General features: G+C 40.2%; 2 protein-coding genes across 2 annotated transcripts in view; one reads left to right on the forward strand and one right to left on the reverse strand.

Annotated features, from left to right (window-relative positions):
• Positions 1 to 1,758: 1,758 nt before the first annotated feature.
• On the reverse strand, positions 1,759 to 12,580 carry RIOK3 (RIO kinase 3). The gene is made up of 13 exons (XM_021551528.3): positions 12,427 to 12,580; positions 11,531 to 11,652; positions 10,572 to 10,717; positions 10,343 to 10,447; positions 9,699 to 9,808; positions 8,841 to 8,984; positions 7,830 to 7,957; positions 6,748 to 6,933; positions 6,107 to 6,266; positions 5,046 to 5,126; positions 4,862 to 4,951; positions 4,442 to 4,549; positions 1,759 to 3,357 (listed from the first exon to the last, which is right to left on the reverse strand). Exons 1-13 carry the CDS (start codon positions 12,490 to 12,492, stop codon positions 3,256 to 3,258), a joined length of 1,548 nt encoding a protein of 515 aa, XP_021407203.1. The 5' UTR covers positions 12,493 to 12,580; the 3' UTR covers positions 1,759 to 3,255.
• A 4,476-nt stretch (positions 12,581 to 17,056) lies between these two features.
• Positions 17,057 to 20,726, forward strand: part of SLC35D4 (solute carrier family 35 member D4) — a 54,624-nt gene continuing 50,954 nt past the window's right edge. Inside the window, exons 1-2 of the mRNA XM_021551526.2 lie at positions 17,057 to 17,193; positions 20,500 to 20,546. Of these exons, the coding sequence (XP_021407201.1) occupies positions 17,122 to 17,193; positions 20,500 to 20,546 (119 nt within the window). The 5' untranslated portion in view covers positions 17,057 to 17,121. The remainder of the gene's footprint in view (positions 17,194 to 20,499; positions 20,547 to 20,726) is intronic.

Genomic DNA, 20,726 nt, shown 5'->3' on the forward strand with positions numbered 1-20,726 from the left:
AAGCGAAAACACTTTTCTGATCTTTCTTAACCAAGTGTCGAGGCCACAGCAGCAGACTGGGGCTTTTGGCCCAATCTTCTATAGTGATTTTAAAACCAACCAACAACAAACGCAAAACTTTTATGTGGAGAGAAAAAAAGGAAACAACTGCTTCCAAGATCTGCCTTTATTTGTCCACAATTACTCCATCATCACTGACACTATTGATCCTGCTCCTTGGCAGGAAACTGCTTTTTAGTGCTGTAAAATAGTTCAGGAAAAATATTAATAAAGCATTATTGAAGTCAAAGGCTGGCTTGGTCCTCAGCATTTATGCTGAACATACATTTTAGTTTGGACAATGGAACAGCGATGGGATCTTTTTTGTTGATGCACTGGCTAAAGTCTTAGCTCACTAGCTGTAAACCCTACATTATGATCTAGAAATTGAGAATATCAATTATGTATTTGCTTATTGGTTTAGAAAGGAAAATTTAAAATAGGATGGGAAAAAAGACTAAGATCATAACAACTTTTAAAATTTCAGATGAAAATGGTAGCACAGTTTAGTATGGGGAAAAAATAGAAATTTAAGTACAGATACTAACAAAGTATTATTCAAACAACTTGATGGATGACTTGTGACCCAGCTAGTCCACCTGCAGTAATTTCACATCAGACTAGAGATACTAAAGTCACAACTAAGAATTACAACAAGTTGTTTGTTCTGCAGAATGCTCCTGCCTCACCAAACAATTCTGTTAACTGGAGATAACAAGTATATCCAAAGCATTTAAAGTGCCTTAAAGTTTATAATTTTTTACAATGTAACAAAATGTATTGCTTGTTAGCCAGAAGTTTAGTTAATCCAGAGTGAAAATTTAAGAAATTCTACTGATATTTACCCTTTCCTACTTCTGTAAAAACCAGCATGGACTTCCTACAATTGCAATAGAAACTCAGGTATTTTTGAGGGGAAATCAGCGGATGAGTAAAAAACACACACAACTCATAACTTGTCTGATAGTAATAAACCTTAATGGCCAATTTCAAAACTAAGATTCTATTTGCCTAGTAATAAACCTTTTATTTCAAAGGAGTCCAGGAAAATGCTTCTTTTAGCAAATTGTTTTCAACTACTTGGAAACATGCCCAAGTGTCTTAAAATCTCAAAGCAAATTCCTGAGCTAATTTTACTGCTGGGAGTGAAAATATATTAATGTGTAAGATATATTATATAGTATATAATATATACTATATCATATATTTGGGGCCAGTAGCTTTAAATTAGACTCAAGAAAAATTTCTTCATTTATTTGGGGCATGTTTGGTTTTCTTAAGCCTGTGCTAAACAGATTTTAGCAAGAAATTAAAAATTACAGTTACAACTGAGGCTTTGGTCCAAGCACAGAGATACAAGCAGGGGCCTGTTTCAAATAGTAGCTCAAAAAACACCCTTCCTTCACTTCCTGTTATTTCTGCCTTCTTCCTCTCACTTGATGCAAATAGCTATAGCAATCATAATCTTCCTTATACAAGAACATTTTAAGGTATTAGCAACTGTTCTGAGATCTTTTCCCCCTAAGAAATGTTAAGAATATTAAAACTAGTTATAAGCCAAAAATAGGACTATATATATATATTTTTTAAAGCCTTCTCCTCTGAAGGCTATCTGGATATCTTTAACAGCAGCTTGTAGTCTTCTGAAAGAGTTAGCACTTCCCTTGCAGTACCTCGTCTGTTCTGTCCCTGCTACCATTATTTTGGAACAGACTTAAATAGCCCAAAGATACAAATTCCTTTATTTCAGAAGTAAGGGTTAATGCAAGATATTTGTCTGATTTAGAAAAAGGAAGAGAATCCAAGTGTTGGGATGAAAATGGCAAAACCAAGGTTGTTTACTGTCCATGTAGTACCAACCCAAACAGTCATTTTTATATTGTTGTAAGGAATTAGTGTAGTCCTACCCTAAGACTGCTCTAGTGAAGCACCAAAGATCAATGAAGGCCTCTGTGATGCAAAGAACCATGCAAGAATACCACCACAAGAGCTTAAGATTTTACTTCACCACCAGTTTTCCAACAAAAAGAGATTAAAAAGTCACTTTCACAGCACACTGTGAGGTCACATGTAGCATCACGATATTCTGTTTGATGAAGAGCAGCATTAGAAACTAGAAACCAGAAATCAGTTAAAAAGTTGATTAGAATTCCTTAATTCCAAACTACCTCACCACATCAGTTCATATTTAAATGTGTTTTTTGGAGAGAAACATCAGATTTTTAGAAGTTGCTGAAAAAAAAAATAAAAAGTCTGACATTAAGAATAAATAGACTGTGGAAACCAGTATCAGTCATCATTATTTCTAAACAAAGCTTTTTTTGCTTACAGGTTTAAAAAGAATACTCAGATTTGTCTATGATTATTTTCAGGGCAGGAACATTTGATGCTCCAAACTGATATTCTAGGTAGAGACAGGATTATGATAGTTTTATTTTTGGCTTGCACCAAGTTCTTGGAACCACTTGTGTATTAAGAGTGAAGCTTCCTGAATTGACTTTTTATTCTACATCGTTGACTCAGGATTTCCTGGCATGTCACCAAGGAAGTCCTCTGCTGGTTGGATTTCAAATATATTTCCCATGTAATACCCAATAGTATTTACAGAGATAATTAGAGCCACATTCCCTGTACTTCAAATGAAAAAAGCCCTGACTTTTGCATTTATAAATATATTACTTTGCTAAATTAACATTTTCATATGATTGCAGTGCATAGTTTGCCTTTTCATTTTGCCCGTGGTGGCGATGAATCAAAGACATTGTGTCCATAAACAGTGTTTAGTTAGTTTTCCAAGTTGCATTAGGAAAAAAAGGAGAGGGACTCTTCTAGTGTGCTTTCCCATTAGATACTTTGGACAATATAGACGATTTAAAAATTTTTTTTAGATTAAAAGATATGTAAGCTCTGACTCATGCAAAATATGACCATCTGAGCTACATTAGTCTAATGTAACTGGGCAATTGGTGAAGTTGTCAGTCTGTTCAAAGTGGTAGTGACAGTCCATTCTCACAGTGCCAGCCTAATGTGTGGTACAAATTAAAAAAAAAAAAAAATCAAACCACCAAGGCATCACCATATGCTTGCTGTGTTTTCCATTTTGGTATTTCCAGCCAACCACTCTCTTGACATTGGCAGTTGACATTTACCACTGCACCAGCATAGCTAGAAGCAGTAAATTTGTGTTTTGTTTTGTCAGCGACTATAAACTCAGTGCTATTCATCATATATAGGTGGGTCTCCATCACTGGAAAACGTTGACAGTTTCTTTCCATGATTCTGCACGTGATCTTCATTCATCTTCTCCAAAGCTTCAATCTAGAGAGTCAAAAATAAAACCATGCTGAAATCATAAAACTATGCCAGTAGCAGAAGGCTTCTAAACAGCATTAAAAAGTAGCTTTTGAGGCCAGAGCAGGTATTTAAAATGTTGCTATTTCAAAGATTCAGTAACAGCTCAAATACAGCCAGGTACACCTTCAAACGTGTTGTCAACAAGTAACTAAAATGAGCAGCACTCCTTTACAGTCTGAAGCTATGTAACCAAACTGCACCAGCTGCAGGGAGGACTGTATGATTTCTTACGACTTCAGCTGTATTCCTCAAAGTACAGAAGTGTGCCTTTCTCCAATGACACAGAGATCATGGAACTGTGGCACTGTGTTCTCTTTATCTCTTTCTTGCTTTGATCACCTGCCCTAGGAGTCACCTAATTACCAGCTCCCACCTACACCATGCTGGACTAGCATAAACTGCAATGTCATTAGTAATTAGGGAGAGTAGAATTGCCACATTACCCTTACTTTAAGTGGAAGGACCGTTTGACAACTTTTTTTTTTTTTTAATCTGCTATCAGGACGAAGGCCTTGAGGATTTCCAGCCAAAGGCTGAAAACTAAAAGCCAACAGTGACCAAAGATTCCTAAGTCCATATTTACATTAGCATGATTTTAAGCTTCAAAATTAAAAATGCTAGCCTAAACTTTAAATTCAAATGAATTAACATCTAAACCATGAAAAGTAAGCAGTAGAATAATTATTATTTTTAACCCAACTTTCCTTTTGTTGTACAACCTTTAATGTATGTAAGGCAAGACAACAGCTTTTAAACTAAAACAGATCACTAGATTTGCCTTAATGCTGAAATGAATAAACTATATTCAACATTAAGTCTTTTCTGCTTGAGAGCAGGGACATCAGGAAAGGGAGTGGAGAGGTCTGTCAATCTGAGTTTCTGTAAATGTTTCTACTAGGTTGAAATACTCAAGGTTTTAAAAAGAGATGCAGAATGACTGCTGAAGTTTTACTCACAGCAATCACACAAACTAGATCTGGAAAGTTAAGGTATTGCAATAGCTACCATAGCTAACAAAATTTAAATTGTTAGACAGAGAAAGCTATACCTCTGCTTGGAAGTCTACTTCATTGTCAGCTGTAATATTTAAACCTGAGACAGCGTTGAAGAGTTCACGCTCGTTAAGTGCTTCTGCCACGCCTCCTTTCTGGAAGAACTAGTCAATATAAAGAGCACACATTAAACACTTTACTGCACAGAACAAAATATTCCTTTGACATTCACCAGTTACTACATTTACCCAAAATTACATTTTTGTTTTTGTTGACCCACAAATAAATATAACTGAAGGAAATTTCAGTTTTAAGTTCTAGTGGTATAATTTTACTTTTCCACATTTTTTTCACTTTCAGAGAAGGACACTATCAGCATGGAAAATGTACAAGAGTAATCTTCTACATATCTAAAATATCTTGTATCTTATAAAACATGCAGCATAACAGAAGATTGTCAGACAAGGAGGTCCTACCTGTGAAACATTCCTACAGTCTCTGAACAAAAACTCAAGTCCATGAGGATGGGTTGGCTCCACAGACTGACTGACATCAATGAGCCAGACCTGTAGTCACAGAGAAATAGCAATTCACTTTGTATTAGCATTTCACAGTAGATAAAACTTCCCCCTGCCCCCACCAAATTAAAACCAAACTCACCTTCCCATCATGCCAAAGCATGTTGTATTCACTCAGATCTGCATGGACCAGGTTGCACTCCCTATATAATTGCTGCATCATCTGCAAGGAACCAAATTAATGAAGGAAGTATGCTATACTCCAAAAAAATATTGTCAGCATGACTTAAAATAAAAAAAAGCCAAAATAACTGCAACCTTTCCCTAATCACCCACATAATTTACATATTTTTTACCCAAGTCTTTAATATACTTCCATCCAGGGAATTGCAGTTTTGGTAAACTGCCAGCAAACTAAACTGAGCTTAGCTTTGGCAAAGTCAGAAGAGCTACTCTGGTAAACTCAAGTCAGCTCTGCCAAGTAGTCCAAGTGCAGGAGACAGATAAGCATATTCTCTAAATATATGTCACTTTCACTCCTATCACATGGCAAGGAAGTCTCATAGTTGTAAAGACTGAGTCCTAACCAGTACACAAATTCACTTAAGACACAGCTGGGTTGCTCACTGGTCTCATTCATTTGAGACCTAGACCACTCCTGTTACCAAGCTGTAGGGCTGGTTGCCTGGTAGGGTTTTTAATATCTATAACGTAAGAGTGAGTAGACAGTTAGCAGATAATAGGAAATTAAAGCATCCACCAAGCAATATTCTAATTAATTCTACAGTTTATAGGTTTGCTGAAGAGGGGGCAGGCAATCCACTGGAGAGTGCTTATGTATTGTAAATTAAGTGTTTGGTAAGCCCAGAAAGACGTCAGAGAATTTTCTAAACCACATACTGCTTCTGTAAAAGGAGGACTACTTGCTCACAATTCCTCTGCTGCTAAGCATATGTTTGTCATCAAATTCCAGTATGATTTCCACTCAGATTAAGATTAAATTTAATTGTATTTTTTCCAGCGCATAATTTCTTACTGATTCTATGTCACGCATTAAACAGCAGCAAAATAAGACTTTGGACTTCGTACCTTGAAAATTATGTAAGCATAATGAAAAGTAAATAAGTACTCATTTGTCCTTACACCTATTCCCTTAAAAGAAAATACAACCCAGAACTGGAGGAGAAATCAGCATCATCTTACGTTAAGAATCTGATAGTAGGCCTTTTTCATATCTTCACTACTAAGTGTTACATCTTTTAGTTTAGGAGCTGGGACTTGATCCTGGCCAATGAAAGACATAACCAATACATGTTTCTTAAGGATAACCACTTGAGGACAAGGAATTCCTGCATTTTGCATCCTGTGGATCAGAAAATAGATACTGATTAAGAAAAACAGAACAAAAGCTTGAAAGTCCCCAAAGTTCTAGTTCCTGCTACCTCATTTGCAATCTGAGACTTCCGTGAAAAATCTGATCCAGAGTAAACAAAGTATTTGAGAGAACTGAAAACTGAATAATTATATAAATTTTACAGTATTTTACACAGGAAAATTCAGATTCTGAAGTTATAAGTGAATCTAAAAATGCTCACTAAATACTAATCACTTTTACAACTAGAACCTGTTAACTTCATGAGCCTGTAAATTCTGCTGCAAAATCACTGAAGGTGATGACACAGCTTATAAAATTATAAAGAAAACCAGAGGCTTATTCAATCTGTACCAGGCTGTATATTATTTTGGCCTAAAAGTCAAATACCCAGACAGAGAGTATCTTCCTTAAACAGAGAACAGGAAACTGACAGGCATTTGGCAACTACACTTCCTTTTTTTTTCTTTACCTTGTTAAGTTATGCATTTCTTTCTCAGCCCACATACGAATAATTTTTCGTGGATTCAGTTTACTGAAGCGGTCTTTAAACCTGTAGTCATCCTTAATGTATTTGTCACGGTTCTTGAATTCATTAAGAGTTGTTTTAAACACTTTGATGGCACATTCTGGAGGAATAACTTTATCTTCAGTTGCACTGCTCATGGGAAAAGACAAATACATAACAAAGATAACTATTCACATATTTACAAGCAAATGCATGGGTTTGGGCTTCATATATTGCAATATACAGCAATTTTTCATATAAGAGAGGATCTAGTTTTCTATCACATTTAGAAGCCAAATTAAGATTATAACAATTCTATGATTAAACTTACATATGAATGTTCAGGTTTTGGCATTTTGATTCTAAGTTGCTTATCAAATAGGTTACCTCTCCCAATTTGTTAAGACACATCTTTCTCCCCAGTTCAAACTTTCTCTCTTGACATCTCTAAATATATTATCTGTATTTGAGTTTCATTAGTTCTTTCTCAACCATCACTGGTTTAAACTCAGTTAAACACAATGCAGTTGCCATAATGTACCCTAATCCTTCCAGTATGGCAGGAAGGATTCAAGAAGTGAGCAGCATCTCAACACTACTCTCAAGATAACCTGAAAGTAACAAACAGCACCTCTACTGAGCTGCAAATATAGAGCTGGCAATAGAGCAATCTCTATGGAAAGACATCCTTCAGGTAGCCCAAGATCCTCACGACAGCTCTGTGGTCTAGGGCAGGTTGGTGCAAAGAATCTCTCAAAAATCTGAAGATTTCTTTTCTATAAAAGGAGTATATATTTTTCCACAGAAAGGCATGGTGGATCTGTCCCCATTCATTAGTAACTTCCAAGGAGGAAAGCAGGGATTCTTTTACTTTATGATTGGTATAATTTGGTTTTCAGATTTTATTATTATCTGCGTATACGCGAATACAGCCTTTAAGTCTCAGAAATAAAAAAGGTGCAGATGTTTAAATATTTTTGTGTTTTCTGCTTTTTAAATCATCTCTCATACTTAAAACAATCATCAGTAACAAACAATATACTCACTTTCCTCCATAGGCATGAAAAACAACAGATTCTTTTCCCGTGCTGATGCAGCCTGTGATGGTCTCCAGCATCCCAGAATTGACCATCTTGTACAGAAGTAAACGTGTTTTAGGATCCACTGCTTTCTCCTACAAGAAATGAATAGGATTAATAAGCAAGACATGAATACTCAATTCAATAAAGCAATTCTTTGCTTTATAATGAGTTTAGAATATTTATATACCACAAGAATTCAACTAAGTGGAAATAATAATGTATTAATAAAATTTATCTCAACTGACAAAGGGGAGAAAAAAAAGCCAAACCAAAATAAACATTTGAAGCAAAGCAAATCTGCTCCAGGATTGATTTAATAATCTTAGTATCTCATCAGCTGTGCAGCACATAGAATATCTTACTAATTGCACATATAGACTGTGGCTCGACAGCACTTTCTACAGTGTTTTCAAGAAGCCTTTACAAATCATGAATCACAATATCCTAAGCATTATATTTCTTTGATATAAGTAACAATAAAGCAAAGCAAAACACACAAATTTGAACAAGTCCACATCAGGAATTACCAGAGGCCCTACTTAAAACTCAGCCATACAGTCTACCAAGTAAACTTCTAAATTATTATGCCAGTTGGTCACCTCATCCTCCTGAACCTTGTTATGAAGACAGATATTTGGAGCCATATGGTTCAACTGCAGGGGATTAGTCCTCTGAATGTTTCTATAAATAACTTCCAGGCAGTTTATTCAACATAGCAGATTAAGAGACAAGTTTAGAAAGACAAAGACAAAAAAACAGTAGCTGCTTGCTCTTACTTCAACATATTTTTCACAGTAATGTAGCTCAAATAGCCTTTTTCTAATAGGAGCTAGCTGATATTATTTCTTTCAGCAACATTAACATAATGTTGCTTAGCTGTTTTACTAAAAATGGAATGTTGCAAGAAGTTTCCCAGCAGCGTTTAGCTATTACACAAGATGAGGAGTAGATCGAGAGACTTGATTAAAAACATACAGCAGTGGAGTGCTCCTTCTTCTCATGGAGCCTTGCACTTCGACGTTCCTCAGAGTATGCATGCTGTTTTAAGGCATTGAAGACTTGATTTGACAGCTTTAAGTCCATTCCAATTCCATCCCCAACTTGGAATTCAGGTGCAAACTATGAGCAGAAATAATAGAAATTTAAGCATTGTTACTAGCAGATGCCAAAAGTTGGCACAAACAAATTTCTCATTCTGATTTGGAAAAACTTGGGATAGATTTGGACCTATGTGAAACCCACTTTGTGCAATGTTGTCACTATGCTTAAAAAACCCACTGCTTTAAACTCAGAACTCAAAGTTCTGCCCAAATTGATATGAGATTACCTAACATCCTGCAAAAGTAGTACTTGCAGCATTACCTTATTTACAGAAGTTGCACCAGTTACTTTAAAAAAGATTAAAGGTATGTACTACAGATAAACAAACTGAAAAGCTGTAAGTCAAGGAATTGACTGAAAATAAGTTACTTGGCTTACCAGAAAAAATTAATTAGAAGAGAGATTGCACAACATCTGTGCTTTTCAAAAATAGCTTTTGTGTTTTATTTGCTTGTGTGACAGACTTGCTGATAGTTTTGTTTTCCCAAGAGAGTTCTGTGCACATTCTTGAATTGCTCAATAACAAACTACTTTTAAAGAGAAAACCCACAAAACTCAAACTGCCAATGTGAATAACCAATAAAGCAAAGAGTGCATTGCTATCATCCAACAGGGAAAAAACAGAAGTCAGCCCCCTACCCAGCAGTACTGGTGGACAAGCATTAGCTCTTTGGCTGAATTGCAGCATTCCAGTTTTACACACAAAATAAGTTTCCTTAAGTTTTCACTTACATTTTCCATGCGAGCAGTGTTTTTTCTTCCACATACCACTTCATCATGTTTCGTAGTAATGTCTTTTCCTTTTCCTATGAAACCCCTTCTTGGTGTAGTAGTAGGTTTATCTGCCCGCAGTGAGAAAAAGAAATCAAACTTTACACCTAAACAAACATAACCAATGCTTACAGAAATCCCACAACATCCACAAAAGTAATATAATTTTATTTATAAAACAGAGTAAATTACTTCAATTATATGATCTTAATACAGTCTTCCTCTATCCTAAGCGTGACAGCTCCTTTGGCTATGTTACAACTTCTCAGTCTTCTATGGGGTGTCAGACCCATTTCTGGCATGCTACAACATGTGCAGAAGATATGTAACTATTTCATCCAAACGTGGATGACAGATGAGCACATCCCACAGTACTTCCCATGTACGCTGGTTATTTTGCCAGATTCAGCCACTGAAGCTAATACACTGGCAGACAGAAGCCTGAAGTTACCCACCCAACCTCCTGCTGACACCTCCCATTGAAGTGACCTGATTTTAAATGTAGCTGGTGTCTCTCCTTACATTAAAACAAGACCTAATTTAACTCTGTCATACTCTCAGGTCTATTGGCTGAAGAAATTCTATTGTTTAAAGCTGTCCCATACCTGCTCTATATGGATCATGACGGGTATCCTGCCAATCAACCTCATCCTCTGAGCTGTCACTGTCATAGGGATGCACCTTCCGATAATTTTCAAAGGATATGGAAACTTGAAAAACAAAACAAATAAGCATGTCTGTGATTATTAGGGATTTGCTACTTCCTCACAGCTCTGTCAATTTAAGGTAAGTGCCAAAAACAGCTCCAAAGCAAAAATATTCTGATGAAGGTACCTTTGCTATCTCCATTGATCTTCTTCTCTTCACGCCGAAGCTGCGCATCATATTCCCTGTCAAATTCCATCTGCAGCATCTGAGCTAGCATTAGATCACTAGAAGTGTCAATATTTTCTCCTGTAATAAATGGTCCTTCAGCAGCGCTACATTAGATAAAAATAGGAATTTTAAAAAAACTAAACACAACAATCTAAGCAGAAACACTGCTTTATACTGCTTTCCCACTCTATACAACAGACTTCATGCAGAGCTGACAGAAAGGAATGGATCTCAGCTGTCTGCCTCCTCTCCAAGCCAACACAAAATATTAATAGATCATTACTTCATTTCTCTTTGCCACTCATTAACAATGTAAATTTTACTTAAACTTTTGCTTGTTTACCATTCTGCAAGAAGCATTAAGCTCTATTTTTAAGATGTTCTTCAGGAAAAAAAAAAAAAGAAGGCATACAGGTGTATGCACGTGTATACTTATTTATATGTTTAAAGCATCCCAAATATTGTTGCCTTGTTCTGCTTCACAGGAAAGATAGTCAAAAATTGTAGAATTTTAGAACTAGTAATCTCTTAGCCTTTGTTTAGAGCTTTCAGGTAGTGGGAAGATACAGGTGATATACCTGACAGTTCTCAAAATAACATTGTATATTGTTGAAAAGAGTTCCTAAAAAAGTAGGAAAAAAACATTTCTCTAAATACAGCTTACAGACTGTGTTAACACCCCCAGAAAATACAAAGAAAACATCAATAAGGAAGGAAGAGCATCAGGGAAGAGAATCTAAGGAAGACTTTTAGCTGAGGAAGCCATCTTCACTGAAGAAAATCTGAGGAAGCAGAGTTAGGGGGAATGGGCAAATCATTTACTATACTGCTATGCACTGAGCACATTGTAAGAAAATGCACAAGAGAGAAGATGGCATCACAACTATGGAGATCACTACTCCAGGACTTAAACTTACGCAACCACTTCAGGAAAAGCAGCATTTTCTTCTTCCAGTTGCAATTCTTTTGCCAGCTCTTCACTCATTACATCAGCAAGAGAACATGATATTGATGTTGTGCTAGGGGCTCCCCACGGACACTGTAAATAAACATTTTATTCAAGTCAGCAAGACTTGTGCAGCGGCAACACAATAATCAGGATTATTAGCTATCGCTGGCTCCAAAATAAGCTCATGTAATCCTGTAAGGGCTCTTCTATAGATACTTGGGGAACTACTCAAAGAGTAGTTTCATAAACTCAATCGGGAGAACCGGCGTTGAAAAATTGTTGATAGTCACTTACTAATGAAGGAAAAAAAGTCAGTTTGTCAGTGTCGGTACCCTCTGGAGACAGGGGTAAAGTTTCCCCAAGAGGTTTGCAAACAAACAGACACACAACCTATGTAAACTTCTCTTGGAATGCCCAACAGCAATGGCTTACGCACTGCTTCCTCCCCCGCTCCCAGAGCGCTGAAAGGTCAGCCACCGTAAAACATGGCATCTCAAAGCCGCACAGGGATACAACAGCTCGCTCGGGAGGCGGGGGCTGGGGAACGGCAAATCCAAGCAAGCCGGGACTCGCTGCCTACCGCCAGGATAACCGAGCTCACCCGGCTCCAACTCCCTCGGAGGGAAGCAACTCAGTTACCGGGCTGGCACAACAGCTCTCTCCACCAGGGAGCTCATTGCCGGCAGCAGCAAACCGCGCTGGGGTCGCTCTGCCGAGTGACCGCCACCCTGGTGGTGCCGGCACCACCTCGAGCGCCCTCCCCACGGCCCCAGCGATCCTCCTCCTCCTCCTCCTCCTCGTCGTCCAGCTCCCGGAGCGCGGGCAGCGTCGGGCGCGGCCCCGCGGCGCCGGCACTGCGCTCACCTTGCTCTGCCAGGCGGGGCCCGGCCCGGCGTCGGGCGCGGCGGCAGCGACTCCCACCGCGTCCATCGGGCACGCAGCGGCGGGCGGCAGGAGCGGCGTCTCTCCGCGACTGCGGAGCCTTCCGGGTCCTCCGCGGGTCCCCGCGGCCGGCAGGCGGCCCATTGGCCGGGGCTGGCCCGCCTTTCCGGTGATGTCACCGGGCGGCCGCGCCGCGCCGGCGGAGCCCCGTGCGGAGCCGCGCCCGGCCGCCCCTGCCCGGCGGCTGAGGGGCAGCGCCGGGCTGCGAAAGGGAGAAATTTAATAGCTGACGCTGGTTTTTTATCTCGGGAAGTAACCAAGGGAACCAAGGGTGGGAGGGAAAAAAAAAAAAAACAAAAACAACCAACCAAACCAAACAGTAAACCAGCGGCAAAACAAATGGATGGAATCCAGAGAAGGGTAACGGAACTGTGAAGGGCCTGGAGCACAAGTCTGATAAAGAGCGGCTGAGGGGCTGGGGGTCTTTAGCCTGGAGAAAAGTTGGCTCAGGGGTGACCTTATGGCTCTCTACAACCACTTGAACGGAGGGTGTGAGCAGCTGGGGTCGGCATCTTCTCCCAGACAACAAGTAACAGGACCAGTGGACATAGCGTTAAGCTGCGCCAGGGGAGGTTTAGATTGGACATTAGGAAGAGTTTCTTCACCGACAGGGCGATTAGATTGGAGTGAACTGCCCAGGGAGGTGATGAAGTCACCGTTCCTGGAGGTGTTTAAGGAAAGACTGGATGTGGCACTCATTGCCATGCTCTAGTCCACTTGGTGTTTGGTCATAGATTGGACTCAGTCTCAGAGGTCTTTTCCAACCTAATTGACTATGTGAAATGAAATACTTAGCATTTGTTTTTATTTCAGGAAGTAACTGAGGGAACAGGAGAAAATACAACTAATTAACCAAACCATAAGCAAACAAATTAATCTGATCCCAATTCTGTAAGTCACTGTAGATCCAAATTTAAATACTTTGTATGTGACCTGCTGCCTTTTATATCTCAATTTTATATGTAATGTTTATCTGGAAAACAGTATTGTGACTAAAATGACCTATTTCCAGGACAGCAATGAAATTATAGTTTTGCTATGACATATTAGGTCTACTTGGGCAAGTTTCCGTAAAGGAAGGAAGCAATACCTAGAAATCTCCTCTGGCTGGTTTATCACCATCTGTTGAAGGTATCTGTCTGCAGTCAGACAAATGCGCTGTCACTGTTGATAATCTGAAAACCAGCCTAGGAAAGCTGCACTTCTGCAAGGGCAGAAGTGGTAAGGGATTCTGTGGTAAGGAATCCCCCAGCCTGCTCAGAGTAAGTTCCCTGTTTTACATCTAGCAAAGCCTGTACTGCCAGGCAGGCCCAGTAAGGCCACTCATATCAGTTCTCAGCCATGCAAGAATCAGCTTTGTTGGCCAAAGTTCCTCTTATTTGTCCTTAGCAACCTGCAATGACGTAACACGTTATGATCTCCTAAGACAGTTGGTTCCAGAGTTCACTACAACAGAAAGTTCCCAGCTAAAAGACATACCATTTGGAAGAGGGTAGGGACCTAGGTTGTAACACACAACCTGCAGGCATGACACAGGCTTGTGCCACGAAGGCATTTTAGGATCATAGAATTATTTAGGTTGTAAAAGACCTTTAAGATTGTCAGGTCAATGACACACAGCACTGCTAAATGCTGGCAAGAGTGGCTTTGTCTGGTGACACAGTACCAGCATGTTTCTTACCCTCTCTGCACTTTTCACCCTGGTGAAAAGAGATTATTTTGTTCCCTTTGCAACTGCCTTTTGGCATATGAAGATTACTGCATGATCCCTTCTATCTTCTTGGTCTAAAATTAACAGTTTTATATATGAGCAGAATATCAAAGCAATGTCCTGCTGCCCTGGTTAAAATCATTATTCTTGCACAGCTGTACAAGCACTGATTAAGAAAATGGGTTTTGGTAGGTTTTGATTCAGAAAGACACGAACAGTAACTATATATTCCTATGTCTTGTTATTAAGCTTTTAGTTTTCAAAAATAAGTTTTCTATTTTAGTCTCTTAAATATTTCCTGATTAGGACATGATCCCATGACCTCTCATGTGAATAGATCAAGCTTTGAACTGAATTGTGTTAAGAAATTTATAGAAATTTACCTCTTCATTCTTAATCCCTCAGTGTAAGTGGTGTACAAGAATTCATACCTGCCTCTGTATTTGGCTGTAAGAAAATATATCATTGCCCAAGATGATATATATGTCCCACTTCTACTAAGAAATACTGCAAAAAGCTCAGACATATCACTGTAATATTTTGCATGAAAGTGATAGCCCACTGTAATAAAATGTCAAAAGTACTCTTACTGCATACTTATATTAGTCTTTGTAGATATCCATGAACTTTACTTACTCTTTTTTAAAGCTTTACAGGCTGAATTTGTGGCACAATGCAAAGTGTGCCTTTGTTTGCCAAATACACATTTCACATTTGTACATAAACAAGTGCTCTCAGGTGCTCTCACTTTGTACATAAACAGATGCACAGTGGAAATTCTGTATCCCTGACATCTCTAACACATCCATTACAGTGTCTTATCAGTGATCTCCATGAACCTGGATGGACCAAACATTTCAGCACTGGAAATCGAATGTCTTTGTTGGACCACCACCTTACAAACCAGATAGGATGATGTCTGATTCACCAAAACACTTGAATTTATCTTGGTCAGCTGTTCAGCTGTTGCACTCTGTTGACCTTGTCTTTTGAGGCTAAATGCAGCAGGTTAGACAGGCTCATCTTACGGCCTGGATTTGACCACTTAGTGCCTCCCTCCCTCCCTAGTTTAAGCCATGCTCATAAACAATTCCTTACTTATGCTGCTTTGCTCTGTCCTCTAAAAAGAGGGTGTACATGTACAGAGAGAGCCCCATACTTTGTGTTACCTGAGCAAAGTCAAGGTAAGAACTGCAAAGATAGGGCCTTGCTAAATCCAGGACTGGGAAAAACAAGGCTTACCTAGGCCGTAATAAAAGATCACCCAGTAACCATGACCTGACAGGGCGTGTCTTTCACTGCTTCTGACCTGCCTGGGATATTTACGGTTCACACGTCACCAGTGAATCATAGAATCATAGAAGGTAGGAAGGGGCCATTCAATTTAGCCATCTAGTCCAGCCCCCCTGCAATAAGCAGGGGCTTCTTCTCATGAGTGTGAGTGGGGTCTTCAGACAAAACTTAGTAGAGATCCCTCCCATTGAGCCATGATGTGCAGACAGGACTCCCTTGCTTTCTAAATTCCTTCTCAGAGAAGAGCCAAGGTGCAGCTGGATCCAATCTTAGCCTCAGACTGTTGGTGATTTAAGTTTAAGAAATTATAGAGGTGTGATTGAACCTTTGTACAGCTTTGTCCTGTAGGATAAATTATGGAAAACCAGATCTATTTATATAAAAATGATTCATTATGGTAAATTATTAGACAAAGAGATCTTACTCAGAATTATTTACTACACACTATAGAAGATAAAACTACTAGAATAGGATGGCACAGTGCACTCTATCAAAGCAACTATATTAAAGCAATTCTATTAAAACTAGCAAAAAAGAAATAGTTTTTAAAGCAGAGAAGGATGTCTTTCACCCATGTCAATGACCATGGGCAAAATCTTTTTCACTCACTCAGCCTTAAGGAGTAATTTTTGGGTGTCCCAACCCAAAGGAGGAATCTTCATACACACTTCAAGAAGGGATATGTTTGAAGAACCCAACCATAAGAAAATGGACTGGACTTTTATAGTGTGCAGTGACTGACTACCAGTCATATATCTCCAAGTCAGCTAAGCACCTTGTCTGCTAAATCTTTACCTCACTGTCAGGATATTAATTTGGGTTGATGTGTCAGTCTAGTGTTGTCATAATTCAACACCAAAACCATCTTGATGCCTTCTCTCAGTCCACCACTGGACTGATAGCCTTGTAAATAGGGCATTGATGAAGTTGCTTGACCACATTCCAAGGCAGGGCATCCTGCTAAACGTCTTTAGCTAGATCAGGTCCAGTCTGGCTTTGACCGCTTCTAAGGATGGTGTATCCACAACCAGTTCTAGCATCTCACCACACTCACCGTAAAAAACATCTTCCTTACATCTAGTCTAAATTCGCCCTCTTTCAGTTTAAAGCTATTCTCCCCTCCCCCCCCCCCCCCCCCCCTCCGCCACATTCCCATGTAAAAAGTCCCTTTGCAGCTCTCTTGCAGGTCCCCTTTAAGCACTAAAAGCTGGTGTAAGGTCCCTCCGGACTGAACATCCCGAACTCCCTCAGCCTGACTCCCCAGGAGCCGTGCTCCAGCCCCCTGATGATCTTTGCGTCCCTCCTCTGCACTTGCTTCTACAGGTCTTCCCCGTGCCGAGTGCCTCGGAGCTGGACGCAGCACTCCAGGGGCGTCTCACAAGGGCAGAGGAGAGGGGACAATGTCCTCCCTGCCCGGCCGGCCGCGTTTGGCCGCTGCCGCCGGGGCCGCGCGGTGCCCGGGCTGCGGCGCTCCGGCCGCTCCGGCCGGCGGGGCGCGGCGCGGCCGCCGGGCGGCAGCAGCGGCCCCGCGGGGGCGGCGCCCGCGGAGCGACGTGTCCGCGGCCCGGCCGATGGCCGCCCCCGCCCGCCGCGCTCCGCGCCCGCGCTGACGGATGTATTTGAAGAGGCCGGCGGGCGGCCTCGCCTTCTGCCTCTTCTACCTGGCCTCCAGCTTCACCAACAAGGTGAGCGCGGGCGCGGGGCCGCCCCGGTCTCGGGCGGGCCGGGCGGGACGCAGGGAGGTGCGGGGGCGCTGGCTGCCGGTCCGCGGCTGCGGGAGCGGGGCGCGAGGGAAGTGCAGGGATCCAGGAGAAGGAGGAGAGACGGTGCCCTGAGCTCTCCCTGCCCTGCTCAGGGACAGCCGCAGGACCAGCCCCTCCCGGACGAGGCTGCCCCGCGAGTGAAAAAGTCCGTGGCACTCCAGCCCGCCGCCCATCCCAGTGTGCTTCCGAAACTGTGGATAGGGTGCCGGTTTCGTTTTGCTCAGTGTGTGACAGCTTTACCCTTCCACGTCAGATAAGTCCCATTACAGTCTTGTTTAGGAGAGCGAGGAGGTTGGCATCACATCATTCCAATGAATGAAGTGTTATAGAGCCAGAAGTTCTGCTGCACTGAAAGTATCGCTGATGCTGTATATATTTCATTATCGGGTGTCTGGCAGCTGCATTCATTCCCAAAAGAATGCAGTTAACTGTTAACTGGAACAGTGATATCAACTTTCCAAGTGTGAAATATTCAAAGTATTGTTTCAGAAGTTAAACAAATATTAACTTCCATTGACAACTTAATTAACCGACAAATTAAGGACAAGAATTTTTTTTTTCCACTGTGTAACAATTTCATATTAGTGTTGCTGAAGTGTCTAAGCGTAAGAAGTAGGCTGAAGATGGCCACATTGTGAATAAAATTGTATAATTTAAGCATAAGCTTGAAAGTATTTTTTTCACTCTAGGAGGAGTAGATAGATTAACTGCTCTGTGCTATCCTATTTGTCAGAGTGTGTGTCTGTATTTCTGGTGCAGATTTCTGAAAGAAAAAAAATATTGGTGAAGCAATCAGGGTATAAATATTCTGAGGGAGGATTAGAGAAAATCAGCATTTCAGAGGTGAAAATGAAATCTTTTCTAGGCATTGGCTAGTGGTTTCTGTTTCAGGATAGACTTGCCATTAAGGATGCTCAGAAGAAGACTGAAGTCCAGACATGAAGCAAAGTTGTAGGGAGAAATAATGCACTTGATTTGACAGACTGCTGGTAGCTGTGATTAGTTTAATGGAAGGGGGCTAAAAGAGCTGCCAGGTTGCATCATGGCTTAACTATGCTTGAGAGGAGGTCATGGGGACATTGACATAAGGCCTCCATTTTACCTTCATGTAGTTTTTAGTGTAATAAAGTTAAAAATAACCAGAATATAGACCTTTCAGTTGTTGAAGGTGGCGTGCAAATGCAAGCAGGAGTACAGACATGTGTGAGTAGATCATCCTGATTTAAAATGCACATGGCAGTTCTGACAGGTGTATGTGTAAAAAGACCTGTTGTGAATCAACATGCTTTGTCTCTCTATACTGACGCCAGCTTTTTAGTGACACCCCACAAACCTAAAAACTGGACCTTGCAAGGTGTTCAGCAGAGTTTGCTCTTTGCTGAAAGAGCAAACTTCTCAGCTTCTCCTTTTGCCCTTGACAGCTTCTGCTGGCTCCTGGAAGGAACAGCAGGTACCTTTCATTTTCTCTGAGGAAGCTTCAATCATTCTTCTCCTTTGCAGAAGTGATATTTATATACTTCATCATGGGAAGTTGTTAGACCTGGAAAGCATGTATTTGTGCCTCACATTTGCATATATACATATTTAGTGTGAAGAGACATTGACACCCATACGTACAGGCCCAGACAAAGGAGGCTAAAGCAATGACACAGATTTTGCTTTTTACCTGCATGTATTACATCTCTGATGGGCTTTATGGACTGCTTAAAATTCTACACAAAACAGTGTGTAAGCAGAATGTTAAGTCTGTAAGATACATTAGCCATAAGAAGACAATTATGTTTAGACTATTGCTCTTGGTTCTGCCAAAGATTTGCTTCATTGGTATGGTATTATTTTAATTGACTGGTGCTTATGGCATTTTGTTCCTGTCAATCCTTTTCCATTCAGTGTGAAGTATGGACTGTGTTCAGAAAATGAAAGTGCAATTCAGATGACAGCCTTTTCCATTGTTCAGTGTGTCCACTCCATGCCTCATGTACTTTAGTGCTTGTTACTTTCCACCGTGGCTGAGGCAGTATCCAGCAGTTCTGGCATGGGAAGTGCCGCAAGTGAGTGGTTTAAGTCACTCGGAGAATCACCAGAAAAGGGATGGGCAAAAGCAGATCTAATATTAAAGTGAAATCATAATAAAGTTTGTTGGTGATGTTCACTCTACTGCCATCAATACTACATTATTACATCGTTATGTCATTATTGCATTACTACACCATTACATCTATGACATCATTATTAGATGGTTAAAGCAGACTAAAAATAAAACTAAAATCAATCAATCTAAAAATCAATCAACCAAAATTTATCTGCATGGAAGTAAGAACAGGAAAGGGAATAAGACACACTGAGTCACAGCATTCATAGTGGACCCACTTGCCAAGTTTAACCCCAGATTTGATGAATGGTTTAGTCTAAAGGTTATAACAGCAATTAAACATAGCCGCTCTTAATCAAAAGCTTAATTTAAACAATTTAACAAAAGATTCATACATAACTTAATATAGGCATGACAGTGACTCACTATCTTACTTATAAACCTAATGCGCTGAAGAATCAAAGAGAGCAATATTCATAATGAATTTGCTATGGCATATCCACATTCACACACACTCAGACCTAAAGGGACTTGTACAAGGTATACCCAGGAAAAATTCCCCTCAAATTCAGTGAAGTACTCAATTTGGATATTGTTACATCTTCTTCATGAGAAAAACATTGAGTCTTGAGGAGTGGATGGTATCAGCCCAGGATCTATCATCGTCCTTCAGAGATCTTCTAAGTGTCCCACTCAGAGAGAGGTTGCTGGTTGCATTCTGCTCCAGAAGAGCTTAAAGGGTCTCACTCAAGACTGCTGTTTATAGGGTCACAAAAGAGTTTGGTTTAGACAAAGTGATTTTTCTTCCTGGCCTCAATGCAGGTTGGTAACTTTCTTTGAAAGTTCAATAACAAAAATGTTGTTCCACTTGGGTTCTTATAGAGGCAAGAAAAATTAATCTCCAAGGCTGTTTGTTAAAAAGCAGGAGCTCCCTGGACAGCATTAAGTTCCTGAGAGCCAACAGTTTTTCTGATGAGCTCAAGTGGAACTTAGCCCAGATGCTGTTCATCAAGATTGAGGCCTGTCAAGCATTTCAGAGATCATAGAGCAGCCCAATGTTTTGTTGCTTGTGATTGTTTGTTAATATTATGAACTGTAGGTGTTTGACATCCATTAATTTACTGTTTGTTTTCCAGTATGTTCTGTCTGTCCTGCAGTTTACCTACCCTACCCTTTTTCAAGGGTAAGTATGGTTTTAAGAATTGTGTTTGAAAAATGACTTTAACATCTTGCTGTTTCTTGCTGAAACTAACTTTACTACTTCTTGTCCTTACTGGCTTTTGCTGTCTAGAGAACATGTTTCATGAAGCCTTAATAAATTCAATATTCATTAATGTGTCTTGGCTAATTTTTAAACATCATG

Source organism: Lonchura striata, chromosome 1 (assembly GCF_046129695.1).
Source record: "Lonchura striata isolate bLonStr1 chromosome 1, bLonStr1.mat, whole genome shotgun sequence".
NCBI classification, from domain to species: domain Eukaryota; kingdom Metazoa; phylum Chordata; class Aves; order Passeriformes; family Estrildidae; genus Lonchura; species Lonchura striata.

What these genes read in the sequence shown, in the direction of transcription:
- RIOK3 (XM_021551528.3), bottom strand. Translation starts at nt 12,492, where the DNA reads ATGGACGCGGTGGGAGTCGCTGCCGCCGCGCCCGACGCCGGGCCGGGC. An exon ending in GCCCCGCCTGGCAGAGCAAG is followed by an intron (nt 11,653 to 12,426) that starts GTGAGCGCAGTG and finishes GTTTATTTACAG; the next exon opens with TGTCCGTGGGGAGCCCCTAG. An exon ending in TGCTTTGGCATGATGGGAAG is followed by an intron (nt 4,952 to 5,045) that starts GTGAGTTTGGTT and finishes CTGTGACTACAG; the next exon opens with GTCTGGCTCATTGATGTCAG.